The sequence below is a fragment of the Lepus europaeus genome, chromosome 2 (genome assembly GCF_033115175.1).
Source record: "Lepus europaeus isolate LE1 chromosome 2, mLepTim1.pri, whole genome shotgun sequence".
Classification (NCBI taxonomy): Eukaryota; Metazoa; Chordata; class Mammalia; order Lagomorpha; family Leporidae; genus Lepus; species Lepus europaeus.
Window position 1 is genome coordinate 815,211 of NC_084828.1, and position 25,424 is coordinate 840,634.

General features: G+C 65.1%; 1 protein-coding gene across 2 annotated transcripts in view; it reads right to left on the minus strand.

The window, feature by feature from the left end:
• The window catches only part of COL6A2 (collagen type VI alpha 2 chain), a 30,430-nt gene continuing 5,006 nt past the window's right edge, over positions 1–25,424 (minus strand). The window contains exons 2-28 of one of the 2 annotated variants that reach the window (XM_062204289.1): positions 19,716–19,858; positions 17,241–17,839; positions 17,122–17,142; positions 16,528–16,593; positions 15,384–15,437; positions 15,242–15,286; positions 14,830–14,856; positions 14,673–14,699; positions 14,542–14,586; positions 14,261–14,314; positions 13,841–13,903; positions 13,210–13,272; positions 12,896–12,985; positions 12,280–12,342; positions 11,737–11,799; positions 11,452–11,514; positions 11,038–11,100; positions 10,603–10,653; positions 10,271–10,306; positions 9,877–9,939; positions 8,880–8,942; positions 8,695–8,730; positions 8,464–8,509; positions 8,216–8,368; positions 7,631–8,083; positions 7,401–7,439; positions 1–1,006 (exon numbers count right to left, since the gene is read on the minus strand). In XM_062204289.1, the coding sequence (XP_062060273.1) occupies positions 408–1,006; positions 7,401–7,439; positions 7,631–8,083; positions 8,216–8,368; positions 8,464–8,509; positions 8,695–8,730; positions 8,880–8,942; positions 9,877–9,939; positions 10,271–10,306; positions 10,603–10,653; positions 11,038–11,100; positions 11,452–11,514; positions 11,737–11,799; positions 12,280–12,342; positions 12,896–12,985; positions 13,210–13,272; positions 13,841–13,903; positions 14,261–14,314; positions 14,542–14,586; positions 14,673–14,699; positions 14,830–14,856; positions 15,242–15,286; positions 15,384–15,437; positions 16,528–16,593; positions 17,122–17,142; positions 17,241–17,839; positions 19,716–19,845 (3,075 nt within the window). In that variant the 5' untranslated portion in view covers positions 19,846–19,858 and the 3' untranslated portion in view covers positions 1–407. Of the gene's footprint in view, positions 1,007–1,055; positions 3,389–7,400; positions 7,440–7,630; positions 8,084–8,215; positions 8,369–8,463; positions 8,510–8,694; positions 8,731–8,879; positions 8,943–9,876; positions 9,940–10,270; positions 10,307–10,602; positions 10,654–11,037; positions 11,101–11,451; positions 11,515–11,736; positions 11,800–12,279; positions 12,343–12,895; positions 12,986–13,209; positions 13,273–13,840; positions 13,904–14,260; positions 14,315–14,541; positions 14,587–14,672; positions 14,700–14,829; positions 14,857–15,241; positions 15,287–15,383; positions 15,438–16,527; positions 16,594–17,121; positions 17,143–17,240; positions 17,840–19,715; positions 19,859–25,424 lie in introns of those variants that run through there. The other variant, XM_062204299.1, reaches the window with a different exon arrangement.

Below are 25,424 nucleotides of genomic sequence, written 5' to 3' on the forward strand. Positions count from 1 at the left end.
CAGGAGGTGGGCTCAAGGCTTTATTGGACTGAGGAGGGTGTGTGGCACAGGGACTCTCAGGCCTGCTCTCATGAGCTCCAGCGGGAGGGGACGTGAGGGGCAGGGCCCCAGGGCGGGTTGGTGTGGGCCGGGCTGCGGGGCCAGCAGGGTGCGGGGTGGAGGAGCTGACAGGGCTAAGGCAGCGGGGGCGGCCGGCCAGGCCAGACAGCAGGGACTCAGCGGGTGACCAGGGATCCCGCGGTCGGGGCAGCCAGCGGTGGGCGGGTGGCCTTGGTGCAGGTCCTCCCTCCGCCTCCCTGCGGAACAGACCTCAGGTCTGCTGCAGTCCGCGTCGGCCTGGCTGAGCTGCGGTCTGCATAGCACCATGGACAGGAGGCGGGCAGGCAGGGCCGGGCTGCTGGGGGCTGCTAGCAGATCCAGCGGATGAACCTGTCGAAGAAGCTGGGCTGCGCCAGGCTGTCGTAGTCCTTCTCGCGGAAGATGGCGGCCCTGTCGCCCAGGCTGATCTTGGAGAGTACGTCCATGTCCACGTCGCTGCCCACGGCCACCACCGTGGGGACCACGTTCTGCTTGCGCATGGAGTGCACAGACTCCTCCAGGCTGTCGTTGCCCGTGACGCCGTCCGTGAGGAACACGAAGGACAGCTCGGCGTGGCGGCGGGCCCCGCCCTGCGCGCTCTGCACAATGTTGTTGATGGCGTGCACGATGCCCGTGCCCACGTGCGAGAACGAGTTGAGGTAGCTGGCGCTGTCCAGCGCCTCGTGGATGACCGTGAGGTTGGAGGTCAGCGGGAAGGCCACCTGCTGCTCGCGCTGGCTGCCGTACTGCAGCAGGGCCACACGGGCATTGAGTGGGTCGTCGTCTCCCCGAGCCAGCGTCAGCCGCCGCGACACCTCCTCCACGAAGCGCCGCGCCTTGTGGAAGTTCTGCTCGCCCAGCCGCTCAGAGCCGTCCAGCAGGAAGACGATGTCCACAGGCCGCTGTGTGCACTGGGCCACGTACAGCTCTGGGGGGGAGACGTGAGGGGGGCGCCGGCTGGGCAAGGGGTGGCCAGGCCAGGACCCCAGCCGCCACGCCCTGCACCGCCTCTGTGGTCCCCATAGACCCGTCGGGGATGGGCGGCCATCACGGCAACCCAGCAGCAGGGGTCCTCACCCAGGCAACCACTCAGACGTGCTCTCAGGACCCTCTGCCTCATGTCAACCCACCCGGAAACCCTCCCAGACCTGGGGGCTGCTGGCCCTGTCACAGCCAAGGGCCTCCAGCTACGTAAGCATCTTGGCAGGAAGCGTTCAGAAAGCCTCTACTGTTGGCTCAAGCATCGGCCTCCCAGTGACAAAAGGGCCACCACCCGGGGGTGTTGGGACAGAAGGGACTCCATGAAGACCCCTGGCCCCGACCCCCTCACTTGGCCGGCCCACATCTCCCCGGACAGACAGGAGCCTGTGTCCCCGCTATGGGCACAGGTGTGGCTAGATCCCAGCAGCAGCCACTGGTGGCCTCCTGGGTGGTCTCCAGCCCTGGACATGCTGACAGCATGGGGGCAGGACTGAGTCCAGGCTTAGCCAGGCTGCCCACTCCACACACAGGTGTCCTAGGGGACACGGACCACCCATCTGCTACACACAGGTGACTGGACCCCACCCCTGTGGCCCTGCCCAGAACCTCAGCTGTTGAGATGGGAAAGGGGAGGAGGGCAACCCCCATTGTGTCCAGCTCCTCCTCTGCCCCTCAGATGTGGTCAGCAGCCTAGGCACGCTGACACCTGGGACTCCCCCAGGGAGCGGGGTCCTAAGCTGGGCCGTGCTTGGCCAGGGGCCCAGCCCCACGTGTCCGGCCTCAGCAGGCCTCTGTTAGTCCGCGCTCGCTCGGCTGCGGCAGCAAGAGCTTCTTCCAGCTTTCATGAGATTGCTTAAGGAGCACCCAGCACACCCGGAGCGAGTCCGCTGCAGACGGGAGTCTTTAATGAGCTTATCAACAAGGTAGCTTATTCTGATGCCAAGAAAGAGCAGCTTGTGCTGGGAGGCCGCACCTCTGGGCTCGCTGGAAGGGTGCACGCCCAGGGACCGAGGTGCCCAGGCCCTCAGAACCAGCGGCCTGCAGCTGGGCGTCCATGGCGTGAGCCCGGGGAGGCTGCTGGAGACGCACGAGAGCCACGTTTGGGGTCTTCACGGGCTCAGCCCTGCCTGAACCCTCACAGTAGGAAGCCTGGCCTGGACCTGTGCCGTGGGTGTGGGGAAGAGACCCCACCCAGGAGGAATGGTCACCGTGAGCCTGAGAGGCGCCCGGACGGGAGCCCAGGGTGCGACCGCAGGCCGCGACCCCTCACGCTCCACGGACATGTCTGTGTCTGGGCATGCCGTCTGCGAGGCGAGGGTGCCCCCTCAGGAGTCGGGGAGGAGGCCCCCGAGGGTCCCTGACTGCACCCCCAGATGCCCCTTGGCTGGGCAGCGAGAGCCAGACGACCCGGACCAGGACACTGGCAGGCAGCCCTGGCAAGTTCGTCTTGGTGTTCGGACTGCAGACCCCAGCGTGGACTGTCCACTGCCACTGGACGGGTCACCTCCGCACCATGCCCTCTGGGCTGTGGGCACCCATGGGCTCAGCCACCTCTGAGGTGCAGCTGGAATGGGGCACCCCGTTCTGGAGTGGGATTCACATTCCTCCCTCACCTGCATCCCAAATGAGTGACAGCTCAGTGGGGGGGGGGCTGGGCGGAGGGGCCCAGGAGCCTGTGATGGTCACCTTAGGTGGCAAAGAGGGACCTGGTGGGGGATTCAGTCACGGACCCAGATGGGAGTGTCCTGGGTTGGGGTGGCCTTAAATCCAGGCTGGTGTCCTTGGGGACCCAGAGAAGCAGCTGTGGGAAGCTGGGCAGAGACTGGAGCCACGCGGCCTTGAGCTAAGACTGTGGCACCAGCCGGGGCTGGAAGGGGCGGGGGGCCTCCCCCAAGGCCCTGGAGGGAGCGTGGCCCTAAAGACCCTTGGCCTCCAGACTGAGTAAACGCCTGTCAGTCAAGCCCCCCGGGCAGCCCTCGGAAGCTCGGCCAGAGGGCGAGGGCTGGCGCCCATCTCCTGGTGGCCCCGCGGCCTCAGCAGAGCGCCAGGGCGGTCTCGGGGTCCCCCGCGATGTCCCTGTGCACCAGCTTAAAGGTGTCAATGAACAGCTCCGTCCAGTCCTGCCGCTCCACCCCTGTGGCGAACTTGGCCCGCTCGGCGGTGTAGACCAGCACGGCCACCAGCCGGGAGTAGGCCGCGGGGTCCTGCGTGAGCTCCGTGGCGTTTAGCAACTGTTGGATCAGGGGGATGGTGCTGGGGAAGGTGGGGTCCGGCCCCTCTTCCGTGCGGAGGAAGGTGACCGGGGGCTCGCCACCAGGCTGCAGTCCATCTGCAAGGGAGCGTCCAGAGAAGATTCAGGGCCTTGGGCCAGAGTGGGCAGCCTCCAGCCCCTTGTTGGGTGCCCTGCCGAGGGCGAGGGTGCCTCACAGAGACCGTTAGGACCAAGGCGAGGCATGGTTAAGTCCAGCGAGGGAGGCGCATGGGCAGTGCAGGCTGTGGGTGGCGTCTGGGCCTTGGCAGGAGGTACCGGGGGGGGGGCTGGCAGCAAGCGTTGCCGAGAGGTTGCCAAGGAGATGGGGGCAGCACCTCCAGGGCCACTGCAGACCCCGGGGAAGCCCTCGGCGCGAAGCAGCCCCAGCCAGACCCTGCCTTGAGATGCGGCCACGCCGTGCGGCTCCCAGCAGCGAGGGGGCGTCCCCGGAAGACCCCGGTGCCTTACAGCACTGCCTGAGAACGCCGGGCCCCCCAGCGCTTCCCTGCGGGGACCCTTCCCTGCATCTCTGGAAAGCGAACGCCCGGGAGGCAGTGCTGCCCACTCTGTGAGCCTGTGCCTGCCCGGCGCTCCTCTCCCCGTACCTGTCCTGCTCTCTCTCTGTCTCCTCTCACTGTCCCCCTTTCTGTCCTTCCCTCTCTCTCTGTCCCTCCCTCTGCCCGGCTTTCAAGCTGTACTTGCTCCAGCATCCTCGCATGCTGAGAGGCCAGCGTCTCCTGGGGTCGTCCCAAGTAGCAAACCCGATGCCTGGTCCCAGGGGTCCCTGCCTTCGCTTTCCACTCTCCTGAGCTCAGCCACACAGCTTCTCTCCCCACCACAGCTGTTGTCAGCACGATCCGGACGGCCCCGCGGCTGTGCACTGGGCTGCCGGGTGGGTGGGAAGGCCTGGGCCATGGGCAGGACCGGGTCAGGGCTGGCAGCCTCTCCCCAGCCCTTTGTTCACTCGAGAAATGTGGGCGAGGAGGCTCCACCTAGGTGCTGAGAGCTATGTCTACAGAGTGCTCCCCCCATCACCCTGACTCTGAGAGAGCGCTAGATACAGGGCTCCCCCCCCCCCCCCACCTCACCACCTCACTCGGAGTCTGAGAGGGCTCGCTCTAGATACAGGGCTCCCCCCCCCCCCCGGAGTCTGAGAGGGCTCTAGATACAGGGCTCCCCCCCACCTCACTTGGAGTCTGAGAAGGCTCGCCTCTAGATACAGGGCTCCCCCCCTCCAGGAGTCTGAGAGGGCTCTAGATACAGGGCTCCCTCCAGGAGTCTGAGAGGGCTCGCTCTAGATACAGGGCTCCCCCCCCCCCCGGAGTCTGAGAGGGCTCTAGATACAGGGCTCCCCCCCCGGAGTCTGAGAGGGCTCGCTCTAGATACAGGGCTCCCCCCCCCCCCCCCCGGAGTCTGAGAGGGCTCGCTCTATGCGGAGCTGCCTCCTGGACTCTCCAGCAGCTGTCAGGGGCTAGGCTTGGTAAACGTGGGTGAGGTACGAAGGCTGGGAAGTGAAGGAGTCACAGCTCCGAGGGTCCCCATTTCCTCCCCACGGCCCAGAGATCTGCGACTTCCCTCCCCAGCCCTGCCAGGTCCTGCTGCCCCGTGGCTGGACGATGCCAGCGCCGCCCTGCTAGACAGAGACCAGCGTTGCGGATCCACATCCCTGCCCACAGATGCAGAACCCTAGACACGGCACGAGCAGACGGATGCGGCAGTGTGGGGAGGGGTGCACACCGTGAGCTGGCGGCGGGTGGCGCAAGAAAGAATCCCGAGATCGCAGCGACAGACGACAGACGCAGAAAGAGCATTTGACGCAACCTGGCACCCGCTGGTGAGAACTTTGGGACAGAGCGGCGCGGGGAGGTCCCTCCCTCCGTAAGGAACTCTGCAGACACCAGCAAGGCAGGGCTGGCTGCTGCCGGCGGCGCTGATGGCGGCACTGACCCCGCGCACCCCCTGGGGGGCCCTGTCCCACCCAGGGGCTCCATCACCCTGTGGGCCAGGAACGGGCACCTCTCGCCCCCAGATGCTGCCAACCTACTGAAGGCACCGCTCACTGGAGGCCCCAACTGGGCCTCAGGAGCCAGGGGCTGGGAGCTGTGGTTGGGGGGGTCCTGCTCAGCCCCAGCCCTCGCCTCTGGGCCAGGCTGTGGTTGGGGGGTCCCGCTCAGCCCCACCCCTCATCTTTGGGGGGGTCTCGCTCAGCCCCACCCCTCACCTTTGGAGGGGGGTCCCGCTCAGCCCCAGCCCTCGCCTCTGGGCCAGGCTGTGGTTGAGGGGGGTCCCGCTCAGCCCCAGCCCTCACCTCTGGGCCAGGCTGTGGTTGGAGGGGTCCCGCTCAGCCCCACCCCTCACCTTTGGGGGGGGGTCCCACTCAGCCCCAGCCCTCACCTCTGGGCCAGGCTGTGGTTGGAGGGGTCCCGCTCAGCCCCACCCCTCACCTTTGGGGGGAGGTCTTGCTCAGCCCCACCCCTCACCTTTGGGGGGGTCCCGCTCAGCCCCAGCCCTCGCCTCTGGGCCAGGCTGTGGCTGGTGGGGTCCCGCTCAGCCCCACCCCTCGGCTCTGGGCCAGGCTGTGGTTGAGGGGGGTCCCGCTCAGCCCCAGCCCTCATCTTTGGGGGGTCTCGCTCAGCCCCACCCCTCACCTTTGGAGGGGGGGTCCCGCTCAGCCCCACCCCTCGGCTCTGGGCCAGGCTGTGGTTGAGGGGGGTCCCGCTCAGCCCCAGCCCTCATCTTTGGGGGGTCTCGCTCAGCCCCACCCCTCACCTTTGGAGGGGGGGTCCCGCTCAGCCCCAGCCCTCGCCTCTGGGCCAGGCTGTGGCTGGTGGGGTCCCGCTCAGCCCCACCCCTCAGCTCTGGGCCAGGCTGTGGTTGAGGGGGGTCCCGCTCAGCCCCACCCCTCGGCTCTGGGCCAGGCTGTGGTTGGGGGGTCCCGCTCAGCCCCACCCCTCATCGTTGGGGGGTCCCGCTCAGCCCCAGCCCTCGCCTCTGGGCCAGGGCTACAGTTTTTGAGGTAGCTCTGCAGGTCCTGCCTCAGTGTGGTGACAACGCACAGCCACATGAGCATTTCCTTAGGAACGCCCTCTGTAGGAGCTGGTGTGCAGGTTGCTGGCCCCCAGCACCACACGGCTGCTCTCTGCAGGGGGCCTCAGCGCCTGTGGAGATGCTCACCAGGCGCCCTCGTCCGAGGAGCCCTTCCTGGGGGCGGCCGAGGTGCACGGACTGTGCACAGCTACAGAGATGCTGACCCGAGCACTGTGCCTGCAGCCCTGGGTGCACCTGCCGCAGCCCAGCCTGCATCCACGGCGGCCCTCCTCCCAGAACTGGCTCTGGGCGGCCCACCCCAGCACTCCCCGGAGGCCCACGGACAGGGGAGCTTAGCACCTGTGCCCTCTGCACCTCCTGTGGGTCTGTGGCCCCACACGCAGAGCCGGGAGCAGTGGTCATGGAGGCACTGTGAGGGCCCCATCAGAGCAAGGACAGTGTTCTTCTTCCCTTCCGGCCCCGGCGCCAGCAGACCCTCTGCCTCAGGCACCCCTAGTTCTGCCTTGCACCCCAGAAGCCACCCATACGGCCACTGAAGGGACACGGGTTCCCCCACGCAAGCTGCCTCTGCTCCCAGAGCTGACCGCGGAGCAGCTCTGAGCCTGGGCGGGGTTAGAAGCAAGCGGGTTGCCCGCTGTGGGTATCAGCTCCTTGGGCTCCTGGATGGTTTAAAATCAACCACTTCTGTTTGCCAAGTCCAGGGCTTGCTCCCAAGTGACCTGGCGCATGGCCCAGACAGGGGAGCTGGACGGTCCTGCCTGAGGGGTCTTTGGGGCCCCAGCCCCTCCCCCGGCTAGCGGCTGCGAGGCAAGCACAGCACCAGGCTGGCAGCGTCCGCTCCAACCGGACTGACGGTGCCAGGAGGGGGAAGAGGGAGCTGCCCCTCCCTGAGTCCCTCCTCGGCTGTGCAGGGTCCCGGGTGACCCCGAGAAAGACTGGGAGAGCCTGACCTGGGGCCCTGCACAGCCCCTGTCCCCCAGGGGCGTGGGGGCAGCTCTGCTACTGTGAGATGGGGGGTGGGGGTCAGGGGCGCCCGCGGTACCTGTTTGGCAGGGAAGCTCTGGACACACGATCTGGGGGTCTGGAAGAGAGGAAGAGGCCAGGGCCATGGTCAATGCCTTGGTGGCCCCTCAGTGACCCGCGCAGGGATGGGCTCAGAGTGTGGCTGAACTCCGCCCCCTGCAAGGGCCTGGCCCCCTCCCACCTGGGGTGCCGGGTGCATCCCTTCAGGCGAGGTGGGAGGGCCGGCCACCCTGACCCGGAGCCACTCACCGGGGCAGAGGACGTCCTCCATGTCGTCGATGAACTTCTCGGCCACCAGGTCTGAGAAGAGCGTCATGTTGCGCACCTGCTGTGGCTTGTCGCACGCGATGGAGTAGAGGTTCTCGCTCTCGTGCTTCTCATGGAACATGTCCCCGATGCCAATGGCCGTCACCGTGACGTCACGATCGCACAGCGCCCGCAGGTTGAGGTCGTCGTCACGGGGGTCGTGGCGGCCGTCCGTGATGACCACTGCGAACACGCGGGTCTTCTGGCGCCGGCTCTCCTTGATGAGCTGGTTGTAGGCGAACTTGAGGGCGGAGGGCGTCCAGGTGCCGCCCGCGATCCACTCGAGGTTCTTGACGGCCTCCTTGAAGCTGGACAGGGAGTCGATGCGGGGGTCGTCCAGCTGGATGGCCTCGAAGGTGCCCTCGTGGCTGTACTGCACCACGCCCACACGCGTCCCTGCAACAGCACGCCCAGGCTGAGGGTCTGGCTCGCCCGCCTCCCACGCCTGGGCTGGGACACCTCGGTGCTGGACGCGCCTGGACTCCCATCACCCCCGTCTGCCTGTCCTGCCTGGCCCCTGCCCCTGACCTGTCTCCGACTTGGGGTCCTTGGCGATGGCCGCCAGCCTGTTGACCACGTTGATGACAAAGTTCTTCTCCAGCGTGAAGTTGGTGTAGCCGATGCTCTCGGAGCTGTCGATGACGAAGACCACGTCCAGGGCGCCACAGCGCTTCTCACAGTCTGTGGGCAACAGGGGCGGGGGCAGGTGCAGGGACTCTGGGACGACCCCGCCCTGGCCACACCCCAGCCCGAGCCCGCCCCGGGCAGGGACTCACCGCAGCAGCCACAGGTCTCCCTCACGTAGGTCATCACGTCACATTCCTGCAACACAGGCATCGGTGGCTTTCTCCCGGCCAGGGCCCCAGGACATCGTCCGCCACCATGTCAGGGTGTGGAGCAGCGCCGTGGCAGGGCGGTGGCCGGGTGCCCTCTGATCTCCCCCTGCACCTGTTGCCCATGGCTTCTGATTTCTAGGAGGAGGGGCTTCCATCCCCTGTGCTACCTACCGTGAGGCCAGGGTCTCCCGGGGGGCCGGGCTCGCCCTGGAGAAGAGACGACAGGACACAGTGTGAGCTGGCAGAGTGACCTGTACCCCGTGCCACCACCCGCTGCACACCGGGAGCCCTCCAGGAGCGGGACCGCAAGACCTGGTGCATTCGCCTGGCTGGCTCAGGGAGCCACAGTGGCCTACCTCAGGTCCTGGGACTCCTCTCGGTCCCCGAGCGCCCGGTTCACCAGGGGGACCAGGGTCAGCCTAAGAAAGACAGGGCATGTGGTCTTCAGCAACCCCCTGGCCTGGTCCCTGTGTCCCACACCCTCCGGTCCTGCCTGCGGGGCCTGGCGGGTGTCAGGATTGAGGCGCGGCTGCACTGTGCGCCCGGTCCTGAGTCAGGCACCATGGCAGGATGTCCAGGCTGTGAGCAGCACAGGTGGCCACTGTCGAACCACACCCGCCACAGAGCAGCTCAGACAGATGGGGGCTGAAAGCGCACATGCTGCCCCACAGTTGTCCTCACCCCATGGCCCTCTATTCACCCACCAGCCCAACCTCCACTGTTCCTCAAGCCACCCACTAATCTATCCACACACCCACCCACACGCCCACCCACCCACCAATCCATCCACACACACACCCACACACCAATCCATCCACACACCCACCCACCCACCAATCCATCCACACACACACCCACACACCAATCCATCCACACACCAACCCACACACCCACCCACCCACCAATCCATCCACACACCCACCCACCAATCCATCCACACACCAACCCACATGCCCACCCACCCACCAATCCATCCACACACCCACCCATCAATCCATCCACACACCCACCCATCAATCCATCCACACACCCACCCACCCACACACCCACCCACCCACCAATCCATCCACCCATTACCAATCCACCCACCTACCCATACACCCACCCACCCATCAATCCATTTGCCCATTACTCATCCACACACCCACCCATCAATCCATCCACTCATCAGCCCACCCATTTATCTACTCATGCATCCTCCCATAATCCACCCACCTGTCCACCCACCCATCAGTGTCAGCACCCACTCACTCACCTGCCCATCCCGCCACCTCCTTGCCCACCCCCACCCACCTGCCTGCTGCCCCGCCCTGTGTTCCGACCAGCGCCTACTACAAGGGGGAGGGTGCTTACCGGCTCTCCCTTCTCTCCTTTCCTCCCAGGTCCTCCTTTCATGCCAAAGTCGCCTCGGCCTCCCTGAGACAGGGACACACGCGTGAGCTCTGCCCAGAGCTGGGGTCTCTGCATGCGTGCAGCCCTCCCCCCACCACTCAGAGGTCAACCAGGGACACAGACACACACATCTGGCGACTCGGGGTCGGCTGAGTGGCGACAGACGGGCTTTCAGACAAGCCCTGAGGTTTGGTTTGAAGGGGGCTTGGATGTGGCTGGCTACCCAGCTGAATGCTTGGCCAGAGCCACATGGCCTGGCCTGAGGGCGGGGCTCTGGCTGTGAATCCCCCCCACCATGTGCAGACTCCTCCCCTGTGGGGTCAGCAGAGGCTTAGACGGGTAGGGCCCCACATACCTCAGGGCCCCGTGGGCCAGGCTCGCCTTTGTCTCCCTGGAAAGCAAACAAAAGTCAGGGTCCCCTGGCCACAGAAGCCTGCATTCGAGCCCAGGGCGGGAGGAGGCTGCCTCCTGCAGCAGAATTCAGGGGGGCGGCCCCCTGCCTCCCGCCCTACGGGGCTCTTGCTATCAGAGCGCACGCCAATCGGGCTAGCGCCACGCCGTTTACACAAGCTAAGCTGTAGTCGGTTCCCTGAGAATGCAGAGGTCTCCAGGAAACTCCCGCGAATCTCGGGTCCCCCAGCATCCGTCCTCCCCCCTCTCAGCAGTCCCCACCCCTCCATGACTCACGGGTGCCCCTCGGGGTCCTGGGTAGCTGAATCCGGGCCTGCCAGGGTCTCCCTGGAAAGAGGAGGCTGTCAGTGAGCATGAATGGGGCATGGGCTGAGGCTTGGGGACGGTGCCCAGGCCAAGGAGAGCGCCGCCGTGGGAGTGGACGAGGAGCGCTGGGCACGGCTGGGAGTAGGGCCCGCTTTGCCCCATCCACTGTGAGCCTGGGGCGCGGTGTGCAGTGAGGCCGAGGAGCGGCCACCACACGGGGCAACACAGATCGTGGGAAGGCCGTGCGGGCCTGACTTGGGGTGGGCGGAGGCCTGCCTGCGTCCCGAGAGCCCCATGCCGGGCCAGCTGCACTCTGCAGCCGCCAGCAGGAGGCTCAGACGCAGCCTCAGTGGCTCCCCAGGTGGCCACCTACACCCACCTCACCCTGCGGCAGGAGGGGCCTACCTTGGGGCCTGGCTGTCCCGAGTCGCCGCGGGGGCCCGCATCACCAGGGTCTCCCCGAGATCCCTGAGAGCAAGAGAGAGACCGTGGATTGCACAGCTGGGCTGGACCCATGCCCCGGGGTCACCAACACATCCCCAGTACCCTAGCCCCTCGTGCTGCCCTGGAGGCCGTGGGCCCAGCGTTCTCTTCCTGATCCACTTAGGCCCAGATCCAGGCCCCCAGAGCCCTCACCTGGGCAGGGTGGGGGCCCTAGGAGGTCCCTCCAGGGCAGTGCAAGGTTGCAGAGGCTGGGGTGGGGGTGGGTACACAGTGAGGCACCGGGGCAGGCAGGAGGACCCCAGGACCCAGCAGGGCGGGTCAGAGGGCAGATGGGGCTGACCCCTGGCCACAGAGCTCCTGGCATGCTGTACTGACCTGGTTCCCAGGCTCCCCAAGAGCCCCCTGGGGGCCTCTGGGTCCAGGCAAGCCACGATCTCCCTGGAAATGGAGGGGATGAGGTTGGGTCTGGGGGCAGAGCACAGCCCCACCAGCTTCTACTGCTGCAACCCGGCCTGGCCCTCAGCTATAACTGAGGGGGCCTGGCCAGAGCAGATGCTGCTGGGCGCGGTGGGGGAGGGGCAGGGGCAGGTGCAGCCCCTTGCAGCTGAGGACTTAGTGCCCCTCCTGAGGGACAGCTGGCCCCTGCCACCCACCCCATACCTTGGCTCCTTTGCTGCCGACCTCTCCAGCCAGGCCCCGGGGCCCCTCTGGGCCAGGGTCACCCTGTGAGGAGAGAGGCAGGGTTGGGTGTGGATGGTCCCTTCACTCCTTGTGCAGGCCCTCAGTGTGGAGGGCCACGTGTCCTATAGCGTCCTGCAGGCCCCTGGCCTCCACAGTCCCCTGAGGCGGGCAGGGATCCTGGCTCCCCCAGGGAGGAAGCTGCTTCGCCCCTATCTGCAGGGAAGTGGCGGCCCTGAGAGCTGGTACACCCAGTGCCTGCGGGGCACCGCAGGGCCGAGCAGTGCACAGCCCACACAGCTGTGTGTGGCATGGCCAGGAGAGCAGTGCCCGAGCAGGACCCTCAGCAGGAAGCTGGCGTTGGGGAACTTCCCAGACCCTGCGGGGTTGCTGCTCTCTGTGGCGAGGGAAGTCCTTTTGTTCTGGGGTGGACAGGAGATCCCTGTGCACGCCAAGATGAGACCCTGGCGCAAACACAAATGCCACCAGACCCTCCCCGCTCCAGGAGACGACTCCAGCTCTCACCTTCTCTCCCTTGGGGCCGTCGCTGCCTGGGCTGCCCTTGGTTCCAGGGTCTCCCCTGCGCCCCTGCAGAGAACAGATGTGTCGGGGAAGGGGATACCCCACGGGCCACTGCAGGGACCCGATGTCCTCTCACCAGGGGGTTTCTGGCTTTGGGTCTGGGGACCTTGACTCCGGCTCCTCCGGAAGCTGCAGCCAAGGCCCCCGGACCCCGGTCCTGCTGCTGCTCAGCTGGGTCCCAGCTGGGTGTAGGAGCGATGGCGCGGGAGGATCCTGGCCCAGCTATACGTCCTGGGTGGGTGTCAGCACGCTAGCTCCGCTCCACTCCCAGGCAGGGGCTTAGACCTTGGAGGCGACCCCCGCATGCCCTGTGTTCAGCCCTCGGGTGACTGGGAAGCCCAGCAGAGGCCACCTGGTGGGGCAGGAGCCTGGCTGAGCCCTGCCCACACAGCACGCTGCCCCTGGCCCCCCGCCTGCTCCCCAGTGGCCCCCTGGAGCTGCAATGGGCGGACCTGAGTTCAGAGAGGCCAGGGCAGGGAGAGCGCTCGGGCAGGAGGCTGGCCGAGGGCACCTGTGTGCAGCTCTGTACTGGGGGCGTGCAGGGGCTGGGTGAACTCACAGGCTCGCCTTTGGGGCCGCGAGACCCAGGCCCGCCCTTGGCTCCTTTCACGCCGGGACTTCCTGGGGCTCCGTTGTTGCCTTGGTATCCCTGTGGGCAAGGACACAGCTCAGCCGAGGCTCAGGGCAGGTGGCCGGGAGCTGGCCTTGTCCCCGGCCAGTGCATGCCCGGTGCCCCCACTGGGATCTGTGCCCCTCTCGTCGCCCAGCAGTGGCTCCTTCCACCCCTCCCCCACCCGGGAGAGCAGCGCATGCGGCCAGTGTGGCGTCCTTCCTGGCCACGGGCAGTGGCTGGGGAAGTGCACAGCGACTTACCTTGCTTCCCTTGTCCCCGCGGTCCCCCGGGGGCCCTCTGCGTCCTGGCCGGCCTGCGTCCCCCTGGAAGGGTACGGAGAAATCATTCTCCCGCCCTTGGCAGGGGCAAGGGTGCAGCACCCTGAGTCAAGCAGGACCCTGGCGGGGGGGACTTGGGGGCTTCCCTGCTCCGTACCCCCATGGTCAGGACACCTGGGCACCTGGGATGCCAGGCGCCGGCCGAAAACCAGGCCCGGGTCACTCTAAACTGTCCTGTGGCAGCACAGGCGGCTTAATGCACTGGAGGGGGTGGGTGCCTGGGGTCTGAGCGGGAGGCTTCCCGGGAGAGCCTGCTGGAGGGTCCTAGGCACTGGGGGCCTCCTCCCAGGACCCCTCAGGTCCGGGTGTGGCTCCACCCAGAGGAGGTGCTTGTCACCCAGCTGTCCCCAGCTGGGGTGCACAAGTCCCTGAGAGAGACGTGAGCTGTTGAGGTCCCAGGAGGGGCTCGCGTGGCCCGTGGCCCCTGACAGTTTTGGGGGCCAGCCCTCGCCTGGGCACCTCACTCTGGGCTGCATCTCTGAGGCCCCAAGCGGGGGCAGGGAGGCCCAGGACGGTGGTGGCCCTGTGGCCTCCCCTGGGCGAGGTCACCTACCTTGGCGCCTTGGTCTCCCTGCTCACCAGGGCTCCCTGCCTCCCCTGGGTAACCGTCGGGACCCTGAGAGAGAAAGGTGAGGTTGAGAGGTGTACTGGGGCTGCTGCCTGGGGCTGCCCTCTTGGCCAGATGGCGCTGCAGCCAGGGTAGACGTGGCCCACCCTGCGCTTTGCCGTGAGGTCCCCAGCCCTGTGAGAACCCTGCCAAGGCCAGGCCTGGAAATGGAGCAGGCCATGTGCCAAAGCTCCAGAGGTGCTGGTCTCAGGGCATCAGGAGCTGCCTGGCCCGGCCGGCCGACCATACATGTGGCCCCAGCCCTGGCTGAACCCTGGGAGAAGCCGAAGGGCTCCCCTGCCTGCCTTGCCCAGCCTGGCCTGGCGCCCCTGGGGCCGAGGCCGCCGAGGGCACAGCTGTACTCACCCGGTTCCCGGGGTCTCCCTTGCAGCCAGGAGGGCCGATGCGTCCAAGCTTGCCCTGAAGGGGAGGGGCGGAGAAGGCTCAGTGCTGGTCCCAGGCTCTCGTCCTGGCACCCGCCCTGCGGCTGCAGCCACCTGCCCAGCGAGGCCCGGGGCTGCTGTGTGTGCATGAGTGGATGGCCGGTCAGGCGGGGACAGTCCTGGGAGAGGGGGCCTGGTGAGGGCAGGGGCTCGCTCTACCTTAGTCCCGGGAGGGCGGGCCCAGGAGGGCGGGGCTCACTCTACCTTCTGTCCATCGGTCCCGTTCTTGCCAGCCAGGCCGGGAGCCCCCTGGGGAGAGAAGGAGGAGAGCACCATGAGCCCCATTCTGTCGTCCCCGAGCAGAGAGGGGGGCGCCTACCCACTCGCCCGCTTACCTTCCTTCCGTCGGCTCCAAATTCACCCTGTGAGACAGAAGCAGTGTTACAGACTGTGGTGTCTCCGGGCCAGGCACCAGGCCAGGAGAACCCCACAGGAGGCCAGGCCTGCCCCCAGGAGGGACTGGCGCCCCCGGCACTCGGAGCCTGAACGTACCTTCTCTCCTTTGAAGCCAGGGACACCCTGAGTGCAGAGAGAAAAGGGGCGTCAGGAGGAGGTTGAGGCAGGTCGGGGCACCAGGTGGGTGGAGTTGATGGTGGGGGTGGGTACAGGGCAGGTGGGGTCTGGGGTGGGGGAGGGCACAGGGTGGGCGGGATCTGGGGTGGGTGGGGTCTGGGGTGGGCGGGGATGCTGGGTTGGTGGAGTTGGCGGTGGGGGTGGGCACAGGGTGGGCGTGGGTGCCAGGTTGGTGGAGTTGGCGGTGGGGGTGGGCACGGGGTGGGCGGGGGTGGCAGCAGGAAGCTGTGAGCCAGGAGTTGGGGAGGGGGGTCCTGCAGAAGCCTGGTTTAGGGACCACAGCTGAACTGTGGAGGGGGGGCGGGGTGGGGGCGGGGCCACAGCCACTTACCTTGGGTCCTGGGAAGCCGATGGGGCCTTCGATGCCTGGGTCTCCCTGAAGCAGGGCAGAGAATAGTGATGTCACCCCAGGGCCACCATGGAGCGGCAGCCTGGCGCGGAGCAGCCGGTGGGGCTGGGGCGAGGACACTCACCTGCCGCCCTTTCTGTCCTGGCTCTCCTGGCTCACCCATGTTGCCCTTGGCACCCTAAAAGCAGACGGGAGGGAAACGGTGAAGGAAGGTGGGGTGGCAGTGGGCAGCCTGGGACGCTTGGACGGTCCCCTGCCCCCTGCAGAGGACCAGTGCCTCTTGGAGCCCTGCTGGGTGCCTCCCCACAAGGGGCCTGCAGACCCAGCCAGAACAGCATGGGGTCCCTCTGCACCGGCAGAGCTGGCCGCAGCGACCCCAGCCCCGACTGCCCAGGCCTGGGCTGCACTCTCGGCCGCGTTCGTTCCTCTAGACTGGGGAGGGCTGTGCCTGCAGGCGGACCAGGGCTCAGAAATCCCTGTAGGGCCGTGGGTTACGCCTCCTGGAACTAGAATCTGCACACAGCAGGACTCACTGGAAACACACTGCTAATCAACGTGCTCCCAGCTGGAGGGCCAAGAGGTGGGGCAGGGGGCGTCAAGGGATCCAGGAGGAAGAGGGTGGAGAGGCCTCCAGAACGTCCCAGCTGTGCCCTGTCCTGGGGCCCTCCTGGCCCCTCAGTGTCCACTGCAGACCCTGCCCCTCTCAGCAGCTCTCACCCATAAGGGTAGCCTTGGGGGCCAAGGCTGCCCTGAGTGGCAAATTCATTGCCCTCTGGTGCGTAGGCACTGCCACCAGGACAGGGAGAGACTAAGACAGGAGGTGACGCCGCCTCCTGGGACAGGTGCTCCAGACACCTGGTGGCCCCGCAGCGCCCACCGGGTTCAGAGAGAGGACAGAGGCTACTGTCCATCACTTCCCCATGACACGAGTGACGTTCCGGCCTCACGTCCTGCTCTGCCGTTCTTTACAAACTGACTGACAGGAGCCGCTGTGGCAGCCACTTTGTTCTCTATGCCTCTGCTGTGAGGAAGCCCACCCCCAGGCCAGGCTGGGAGGGGCGCTTCACGGGACAGCGGCCACACTGCCAGCCACTGTGTTCACGGAGCGGGGACAGCGGCCATACTGCCCGGCCACTGTGTTCACGGGGCAACTGGCTGTTTTCCAAAAAGCTCTAACTTTTCTCAAAGTGCCACTTTGGGAGGCAGTGGAGAAGACCTTCAGCTTCTCCACGTGCTCGCTGGCCTCACCTGGGGGTCGGGCGTCTCACCTTCTGTCCGCGGTAGCCCTTGGGGCCGGGTGGCCCCGGGATCTCCAGGCAGCTCACCTTGTAGCACTGAAACGAGAGAACGGGGACAAGGCCAGGTGGCAGGACACACTGCCCGGGGGAAGGCCAGGGGCCCTGGAGGTGCCGGGTGGTCCCACAGAGCTGGGCTGGAGGGGCAGACGCGTGGGGTCTGAGGCCCCACACCCACGCCCGGGGGACAGCTTGGTTTTCAGTCAACCTTCCAGGGTTTGGAAACCGAGCTGGGTTAGGCAACGATGGACCGTGAGGGTTAAGGGAAGGGAACTGTGAGCAGCTGTGTGGAGGGAGGACAGAGCTCCGAGCTGGGGCTGGGACACACAGGGCCGGGGGACGTCACAGGGCCCCAGGCTGCAGGAGGCTGCGTCACCAACGCCTTCTCCAGGCCCTGCCCCCGTGCGTGTGGGCCTGGGCAGTTAAGTGGCCTGGCTTTGGCCGGGAATCCTCTGTCCAAGCTCAAGTGTCAGAGGGGCCGCTCCATCCTCCTGTCGTCCGCTCCGGGGTCAGCAGCCTTGGGGCGGGGGCGGGTGGCCGGGGCTGGCAGGACGGGAGGCCACTCACCTCTCCATAGGCCTCGTGTTTCTGCGGAAAAAGAGAGAGGGAGAGAGAGCGAGCGAGCGGTCACCGCGAGCCCCGCCGCCAGCCAGGCACGCGCTGCGTCTGGGCGGGGTGGCGCTCACCATGACCTTGATGATGCGGTTGATGGTGTCCTGGTCGATCTCGGTGGACTCGGGCCGCATGGTGGCGTAGTTGTTGCGGTACAGCTCGTGCGGCGTGCTGGCGATGTCGCGCAGGCCTTGCTCGTTCAGGTTCCGGTTGGGGGCCACAGCGAACAGCCGGATGCCCTCCTCGCGGGCACGCTCAGCCTGCAGCTTGATGCCCCCGCACGGGCTGCCGGTGACGTGGCCGTCGGTGATGACCACGGCGAAGTTGACCACGCCGCGGCCCACGTGCTGCCGCACCTCCCGCGTCATGTTGGCCAGCGCGCAGTCGGTGAAGGTGCCCCTACGGAAGGAGCGGATGCCCTGCAGGCTCTTGGTGAAGGAGGCCCGGTCGCTGCCCGGCGGGCTGAACACCTCCACCTGGTCCGAGAAGTGCAGGCCGCCGTAGCGCCAGCTCAGCGCCACCTGGTCCAGGTAGAACTCGTTCTGCAGCTGGCTGATGAACTGCGGCACGAACTGCTGCATGTGGTAGAGCAGGCTGTCCGTGGGGGACTGCATGGTCACGCTCTCCGAGGTGTCCAGCACGAAGTACACGTTGATGGGGCAGTCGGCCTTCTCTGTGGGGACAGGGGCCGGTCACGGGCCTGCCCGGCTGCGTGGGAGGGCCACGGACGCCTGTGTCCAGGGTCTTCCCCAGGCTGCGTGGGAGGGGCCACGGTCGCCCGTGTCCCGTGGGGGGCTGTGGAGGGGTCACAGTCATGTGTGTCCAGGGTCTTCCCTGGGCTGTGTGTGGGGGGGGTCACAGTTGTGTGTGTCCCATGGGGGGCTGTGTGTGGGGGTCACAGTTGTGTGTGTCCCGTGGGGGGCTGTGTGTGTGGGGTCACAGTCACTTGTGTCCCATGGGGGCTGTGTGTTGGGGTCACAGTCCCCTGTGTCCCATGGGGGGCTGTGTGTGGGGGTCACAGTTGTGTGTGTCCTGTGGGGGGGCTGTGTGTGGGAGTCATAGTCGCCTGTGTCCTGTGGGGGGGCTGTGTGTGGGGGTCACAGTTGTGTGTGTCCCGTGGGGGGCTGTGTGTGGGGTCACAGTCACCTGTGTCCTGTGGGGGGCTGTGTGTGGGGGTCACAGTTGTGTGTGTCCCGTGGGGGGCTGTGTGTGGGGTCACAGTCACCTGTGTCCTGTGGGGGACTGTGGAGGGGTCACAGTCACCTGTGTCCCATGGGGGATTGTGTGTGAGGTCACAGTCGCCTGTGTCCCATGGGGGGCTGTGTGTGGGGTCACAGTCGCCTGTGTCCCATGGAGGGTTATGGGGGGTCATAGTCACCTGTGTCCCGTGGGGGGCTGTGGGGGTCACAGTCACCTGTGTCCCATGGAGGGCTATGGGGGGTCATAGTCGCCTGTGTCCCATGGGGGGCTGTGTGTGGGGTCACAGTTACCTGCATCCCATGGTAGGCTGTGGGGGTCACAGTTGTGTGTATCCCACTGGGGGCTGTGTGTGTGGGGTCACAGTTGTGTGTGTCCCATGGGGGCTGTGGGGGTCACAGTCACCTGTGTCCCATGGGGGGATGTGGGGGTCACAGTCACCTGTGTCCCATGGGGGGATGTGGGGGTCACAGTTGCCTGTGTCCCGTGGGGGCTGTGTGGGGGGTCACAGTCACCTGTGTCCCATGGGGGGCTGTGGGGGTCACAGTCGCCTGTGTCCCATGGGGGGATGTGGGGGTCACAGTCGCCTGTGTCCCGTGGGGGCTGTGTGGGGGGTCACAGTCGCCTGTGTCCCATGGAGGGTTATGGGGGGTCATAGTCGCCTGTGTCCTGTGGGGGCTGTGTGGGGGGTCACAGTCGCCTGTGTCCCATGGAGGGTTATGGGGGGTCATAGTCGCCTGTGTCCCGTGGGGGGCTGTGTGTGGGGTCACAGTCGCCTGTGTCCTGTGGGGGCTGTGGGGGTCACAGTCACCTGTGTCCCATGGGGGCTGTGGGGGTCACAGTCGCCTGTGTCCCATGGGGGGCTGTGGGGGTCACAGTCACCTGTGTCCCATGGGGGGCTGTGGGGGGTCACAGTCGCCTGTGTCCCGTGGGGGATTGTGTGTGGGGTCACAGTCACCTGTGTTCCATGGGGGGCTGTGGGAGTCACAGTCGCCTGTGTCCCATGGGGGGCTGTGGGAGTCACAGTCGCCTGTGTCCCATGGGGGGCTGTGGGGGTCACAGTTGCCTGTGTCCCATGGGGGGCTGTGGGAGTCACAGTCGCCTGTGTCCCATGGGGGGCTGTGGGGGTCACAGTCGCCTGTGTCCCATGGGGGATGTGTGTAGGGTCACAGTCACCTGTGTCCCATGGGGGCTGTGGGGGACACAGTTACCTGTGTCCCATGGGGGCTGTGGGGGTCACAGTCGCCTGTGTCCCATGGGGGCTGTGGGGGTCACAGTCACCTGTGTCCCATGGGGGCTGTGGGGGTCACAGTCACCTGTCTCCAGGGCCCCATTGTCCCCACCCCCGGTACCTGGGCAGTTGTTGTTTCTGTCAGAGGTGGAGATGTCGGGTGAGATGACCTCCTGCTGCTGGGCACGGAGGGTCCCCAGGAGGCCCCAGAGCAGGAGGGCCAGGAAGGGGCCCTGCCGCATGGCCAGCATCTTGGGTGCTGACCTGCAAGAGGAGGAGAGGCCGCTTCAGACACTGCAAGGGTGCCCAGGACATCGCAGGACTCGGGGCCCTGCCAGCCTCACCTGCTCCTGAGCCTGCCCTGTCACCCACACTGGGCTGGGAGGCCACACCCCTCCCCCAGCCCCAAGGGGAGCTCTCTGGGCCAAGTTTGGACATCCAAGGTCCTCCCATCCCTTCTCCTTAGGATGGACACGCCAGGGAGCAGCATACCCCCCCGCCCCTTCCCCGCCTGGGTCAGTGCCAGCCTCAGACAGGGGCTCCTGGGAACTGCACGTGACCCTGGCCAGTCCCCATCCCTCTGGTCCTGTTCCTTCCCCTTGCACAGGCTCTGTGTGTGGGCTTGGGGTGGGGTGGGGTGCCATGCTCGGCCGAGTCATCCCTACCCTTGGCGGGCCAAGGGAGGCCGTCCCCTCTCCACTGCGGGAGGAGAGGAGTGAAGGCGGCAGAAACGTGGCTGGGGCGCTGGGCGGGGCAGGGGCACCATGGCCTGGGGGGCCTCACTCTGCCCCGCCCCTGAGGTCAGAGAAGGCAGTTTCAGATCCCAGGCTCCAGAAACGGCTCAGTAAAAACAGGGGAGCCGGCGAACAAGAGGCTTTGGAGACAAGGGAACCACTGAGTCCCACAGCTGGTCTGAGCGATTACCCTGGAGGTCGGAACACACCCTGGGGACAGAGGAGCCCCCAACCGCCAGGCGGACGGGCTGACTGGAGGAGGCCGGCGCCCTCTGGCCAGGGGTTCTGATGCCCACGCCCACATGGGAGCGTCTGGGTTTACCTCCCAGCTCCGGCTCCTGACTGCAGCTCTGCCAGCGGAGGCCCTGGGGGCGGTGGGGACAGCACTGGCCTTGGGTCCCCGCCACCCACGGACACCTGGAGGGAGGCTTCATCCTGGCCCTGCCCCCACTGTTGCAAGCATTTGGGGAGTAAATAAGCAGATGAGAGCTTTTTCTGTCCCGGCCTCTCTGTCTGTCCATCTGCTTCTCAAAGAAACCAATGAAAACTAACAGAGGCCTGTATGAAGTGTGCTGGGGACCACGTGACTCTTGAATGTAATGAAAACTTCTAGAAACAGCTACACTGCAGGGAAACACAACAGCAACCACAAAGACTGGCCCCGATCCAGGAGCGCCCAGCTGTCCTGCCTCCCGGTGGTCTGCACGCCCTCTGACCCACTGCTGGCTGGTCCCCCACAGAGGGAGGTGCAGGATGGCATGGGGACGCTTGCGCAGCCCCTAGAAAATTCTGCAGGACAACGGAGCAAATAAAATAAGCAAAGAAACCTGCCAATTACGGTACAATACAGAAGAGAAAATTACGGTAAAATGCACTTATGGTAAAATACAGAAAAGAGAAAGTGAGTCTGTGAGTGCATTTGAGGTGGGGGTCCTGGGGGTGCAGCATGCGGGGGGAGGGCTGGGAAGAGAGGGCTCACAGTGTGATAGGAGTGAGTCTGTGCACTTGAGGTGGGGGTCCTGGGGGTGCAGCACAGGGCGGGGGGGCTGGGAGGAGAGGGCTCACGGTGTGATAGGAGTGAGTCTGTGCACTTGAGGTGGGGGTCCTGGGGCTGCAGCACGGGGGGGGGGAGGGCTGGGAGGAGAGGGCTCACAGTGTGATAGGAGTGAGTCTGTGCACTTGAGGTGGGGGTCCTGGAGGATGCAGCACAGGGCGGGGGGGCTGGGAGGAGAGGGCTCACGGTGTGATAGGAGTGAGTCTGTGCACTTGAGGTGGGGGTCCTGGGGGTGCAGCACGGGGGGGGGGAGGGCTGGGAGGAGAGGGCTCACAGTGTGATAGGAGTGAGTCTGTGCACTTGAGGTGGGGGTCCTGGAGGTGCAGCACAGGGCGGGGGGGCTGGGAGGAGAGGGCTCACGGTGTGATAGGAGTGAGTCTGTGCACTTGAGGTGGGGGTCCTGGGGGTGCAGCACGGGGGGGGCTGGGAGGAGAGGGCTCACGGTGTGATAGGAGTGAGTCTGTGCACTTGAGGTGGGGGTCCTGGGGGTGCAGCACGGGGGGGGGCTGGGAGGAGAGGGCTCACAGTGTGATAGGAGTGAGTCTGTGCACTTGAGGTGGGGGTCCTGGGGGTGCAGCACGGGGGGGGCTGGGAGGAGAGGGCTCACGGTGTGATAGGAGTGAGTCTGTGCACTTGAGGTGGGGGTCCTGGGGGTGCAGCACGGGGGGGGGCTGGGAGGAGAGGGCTCACAGTGTGATAGGAGTGAGTCTGTGCACTTGAGGTGGGGGTCCTGGGGGTGCAGCACAGGGAGGGGCTGGGAGGAGAGGGCTCACGGTGTGATAGGAGTGAGTCTGTGCACTTGAGGTGGGGGTCCTGGGGGTGCAGCACAGGGAGGGGCTGGGAGGAGAGGGCTCACGGTGTGATAGGAGTGAGTCTGTGCACTTGAGGTGGGGGTCCTGGGGGTGCAGCACGGGGGGGGGCTGGGAGGAGAGGGCTCACGGTGTGATAGGAGTGAGTCTGTGCACTTGAGGTGGGGGTCCTGGGGGTGCAGCATGGGGGGGCTGGGAGGAGAGGGCTCACAGTGTGATAGGAGTCTGTGCACTTGAGGTGGGGGTCCTGGGGTGCAGCATGGGGGGGCTGGGAGGAGAGGGCTCACGGTGTGATAGGAGTGAGTCTGTGCACTTGAGGTGGGGGTCCTGGGGTGCAGCATGGGGGGGCTGGGAGGAGAGGGCTCACGGTGTGATAGGAGTGAGTCTGTGCACTTGAGGTGGGGGTCCTGGGGGTGCAGCATGGGGGGGCAAGACCTGTGCCGCTCACGTGAGCCCCCAACTCCTCTAGCGGCTTTTCCCGCTCAGTCACCACACTCCCAGCTCCAGGACCTGATTTTGGTTTCTCGTTAGCTGCTCGGGTCTTCAGGAATGGCTTGGTTTCTTCACACAGCGTCTCTCGACTCCCCACTGCACATCACCCCCCACCACTGTTCTCTCCCCCACCTCCCCCATGTGGTTCTCTCCTCCCCTCCCCCACCTCATCTTCTTTCCCCCACCCCCACATTGTTCTCTCCCCCACTTCCCTCATGTAGTTCTCTCCTCCCCTCCCCCACATAATTCTCTCCCCCCCACCTCCTTCTCTCCCCTCCACCCTCCGAATCTCGTTCTCCACCCCCCACCCCATGTGGTTCTCTCCTCCTCTCCCCCACCTCGTTCTCTCCTCCCCCCTGCCCTCTGCACCTCATTCTCCCCCCCCCCACGTGGTTCTCTCCTCCCCTCCCCCACATCATTTTCTACCCCCCACCTCCTCTCCCCCCCCCGCCCTCCGCACCTTGTTCTCCACCCCCTCCCCCACATCATTCTCTACCCCCCCACCTCCTCTCCCCCCCCGCCCTCCGCACCTTGTTCTCCACCCCCCACCCCCATATCATTATCTACCCCCCACCTCCTCTCCCCCCCCCGCCCTCCGCACCTTGTTCTCCCCGCCATGTTGTTCTCTCCTGGACTTTCCCACACCCTCCTTTTCTGATCACCAAACTCTTAAGGCAGTTTTCCTAAAGCCCTTCTCAGAGCTGGTTTCTGTCAGTTATCTCCTTCCCGTTTCTTCTACACCTGGTGGTTTTTTTTGCGTTGTTGTTGAAAACTCTGAATTCAGTAACGTGGGAACTCCGAGGTGAGGCCCTGCCCCTCCCAGGGTTTGCTTTCTGCCCTGGTCTCTCTGGTGGCTACAGGCGGCATCTGTGCCCGGAGCCAGCCTGCAGGGTCCACTGAGGGTCCTCGCAGGTCTTCTCTGGCCCTGCTGCTCGTCCTGACTTCCCCCAGAGGGTGCTGGTCTCTGACGTCTGGGTTCCAGAGGAGAAACACGGGGTAGAAGGATACCAGCCCTCTAAGTCCCCCGGAAGTCACCGCAACAGAGAGGGAGGGGCCTACGGCAAGGGAAGGTGCCACTCACCAGATGTAACTGGCACCTGACCAAGTGTCTCCTCAGACCACGGGGAAGTGAAGCTGGAAATCAACCACAGAAACCAGAAAAGTCAGAAATGGGCGGCAAGTAAGCAGCACATTCTTTTTTTTTTTTTTTCCTCTCTCTTATTTGAGAGGCAGAGAGACAGAGTCAGAGATGGGGACAGCTAGAGAGAGGGAGTGAGCTCTCATCGGCCAATTCACTTCCCCGCAGCCAGCAGCAGCTGGGCTGGCCAGGGCTGGAGCTGGGAAAGCGATCCGGGTCTCCCACGTGGGTGGGACCGTCTGCTGCCTCCCATGGTCGGCACGGCCGGAAGCTGGAATCAGACGCCCTGCCTGTCTCTGGACAAAACACTTCAAGCAACCAGTACAGAACAGAAAATCACAAGAAGGGAACTGGGACATACTTAGTGATGGATGAAATAAAACCAGAAATGACCAAAACTACAGGATGCAGTGAAAGAGGGGATGCAGGGACGAGGGGACATTCACAGCCATAACGTTCACCTCAAGGAAACATCAACGGTCTGAAACCAACAACCTGACTGTACAGCTTAAGGAACTGGGACAACAAGAAGGAACTTGACTCAGGGCTGGCCAAGAGGAGAAGGATAATGATTAGAGATAAAACAGAACAGAAGAAGAGCAGAGGAAACCAGGTAGACCAAGTCAGTTCTTCTGAAAGATCAAAGCATGGACAGACCTTCAGCAAAGCAGACTAAGCAGGAAAACACGCAAATGACTGAAATCGCAAACGACAGCGGGACGTTGCTGCAAGACAGTGCCGTGAGCGACTGTGTGCCACCAGACCGGACCACCTGGGTGAAGTGCATACATTCCTAGAAACACCTCGAGGAAGTAGAAAATTTGAGCAGCCAGTGATTAGTAAGGGGCGTGAGTCTGATAAAAATCTCCCAAGAAAATCCCTGGGCTGCCGGCTTTACCAGTGAAGTCCCCACACGTTTAACGGGTTAGCACCAGTCCCTGGCAAACGTGCCACAGAATCAAGGCTGAGGAGGCGCTGGCTCATTCTGCGAAGCCAGCATCGCGAACAAAGGCAAAGTCAGGGCGAGGGAGGCGCACTGCGACCAACAACCCTCATGAACATCCTGGCAAACAGAGCCCAACGCAATATAAAAGGATTATGTGCCACAACCCAGTGAGCTTTATCCTGGAATGCAAGGATGGCTCTGTGTGGTGGAATAAGAAGGTGAGAAGGTCATGTCCAAGATGGCTGCTGACAACAGAAACTGCTGGGCAACAGGTCGTGATTGGATGGCTTCGGAAACCACATGACAACAGAGCCTGACTGACAACAGGCTGTGATTGTATGGTTTCAGAAACTGCCTGGCAACAGAGCCTGACTGGCAACAGGCTGTGATTGGATGGCTTTGGAAACTGTCTGGCAACAGGCTGTGATTGGTTAGGGCATAGACCACCTCTTGACTGGATTGGCTGCCTTGGCTATGTAAGCAGCTGTACTAACTGAAATAAACGAGTCTGCGGGCTGCTTGCCTCAGGCCCGCTTTCATCCGACTCCCAGGGTCTGTGTGGTGACTCGGCGCCTCTTGCCCCCACGGCGCTCTTCCTCTCAGAAACGAATCCACTGCAACAGCTCTGAACATATGGAAACTGATCAGCGCAATGCG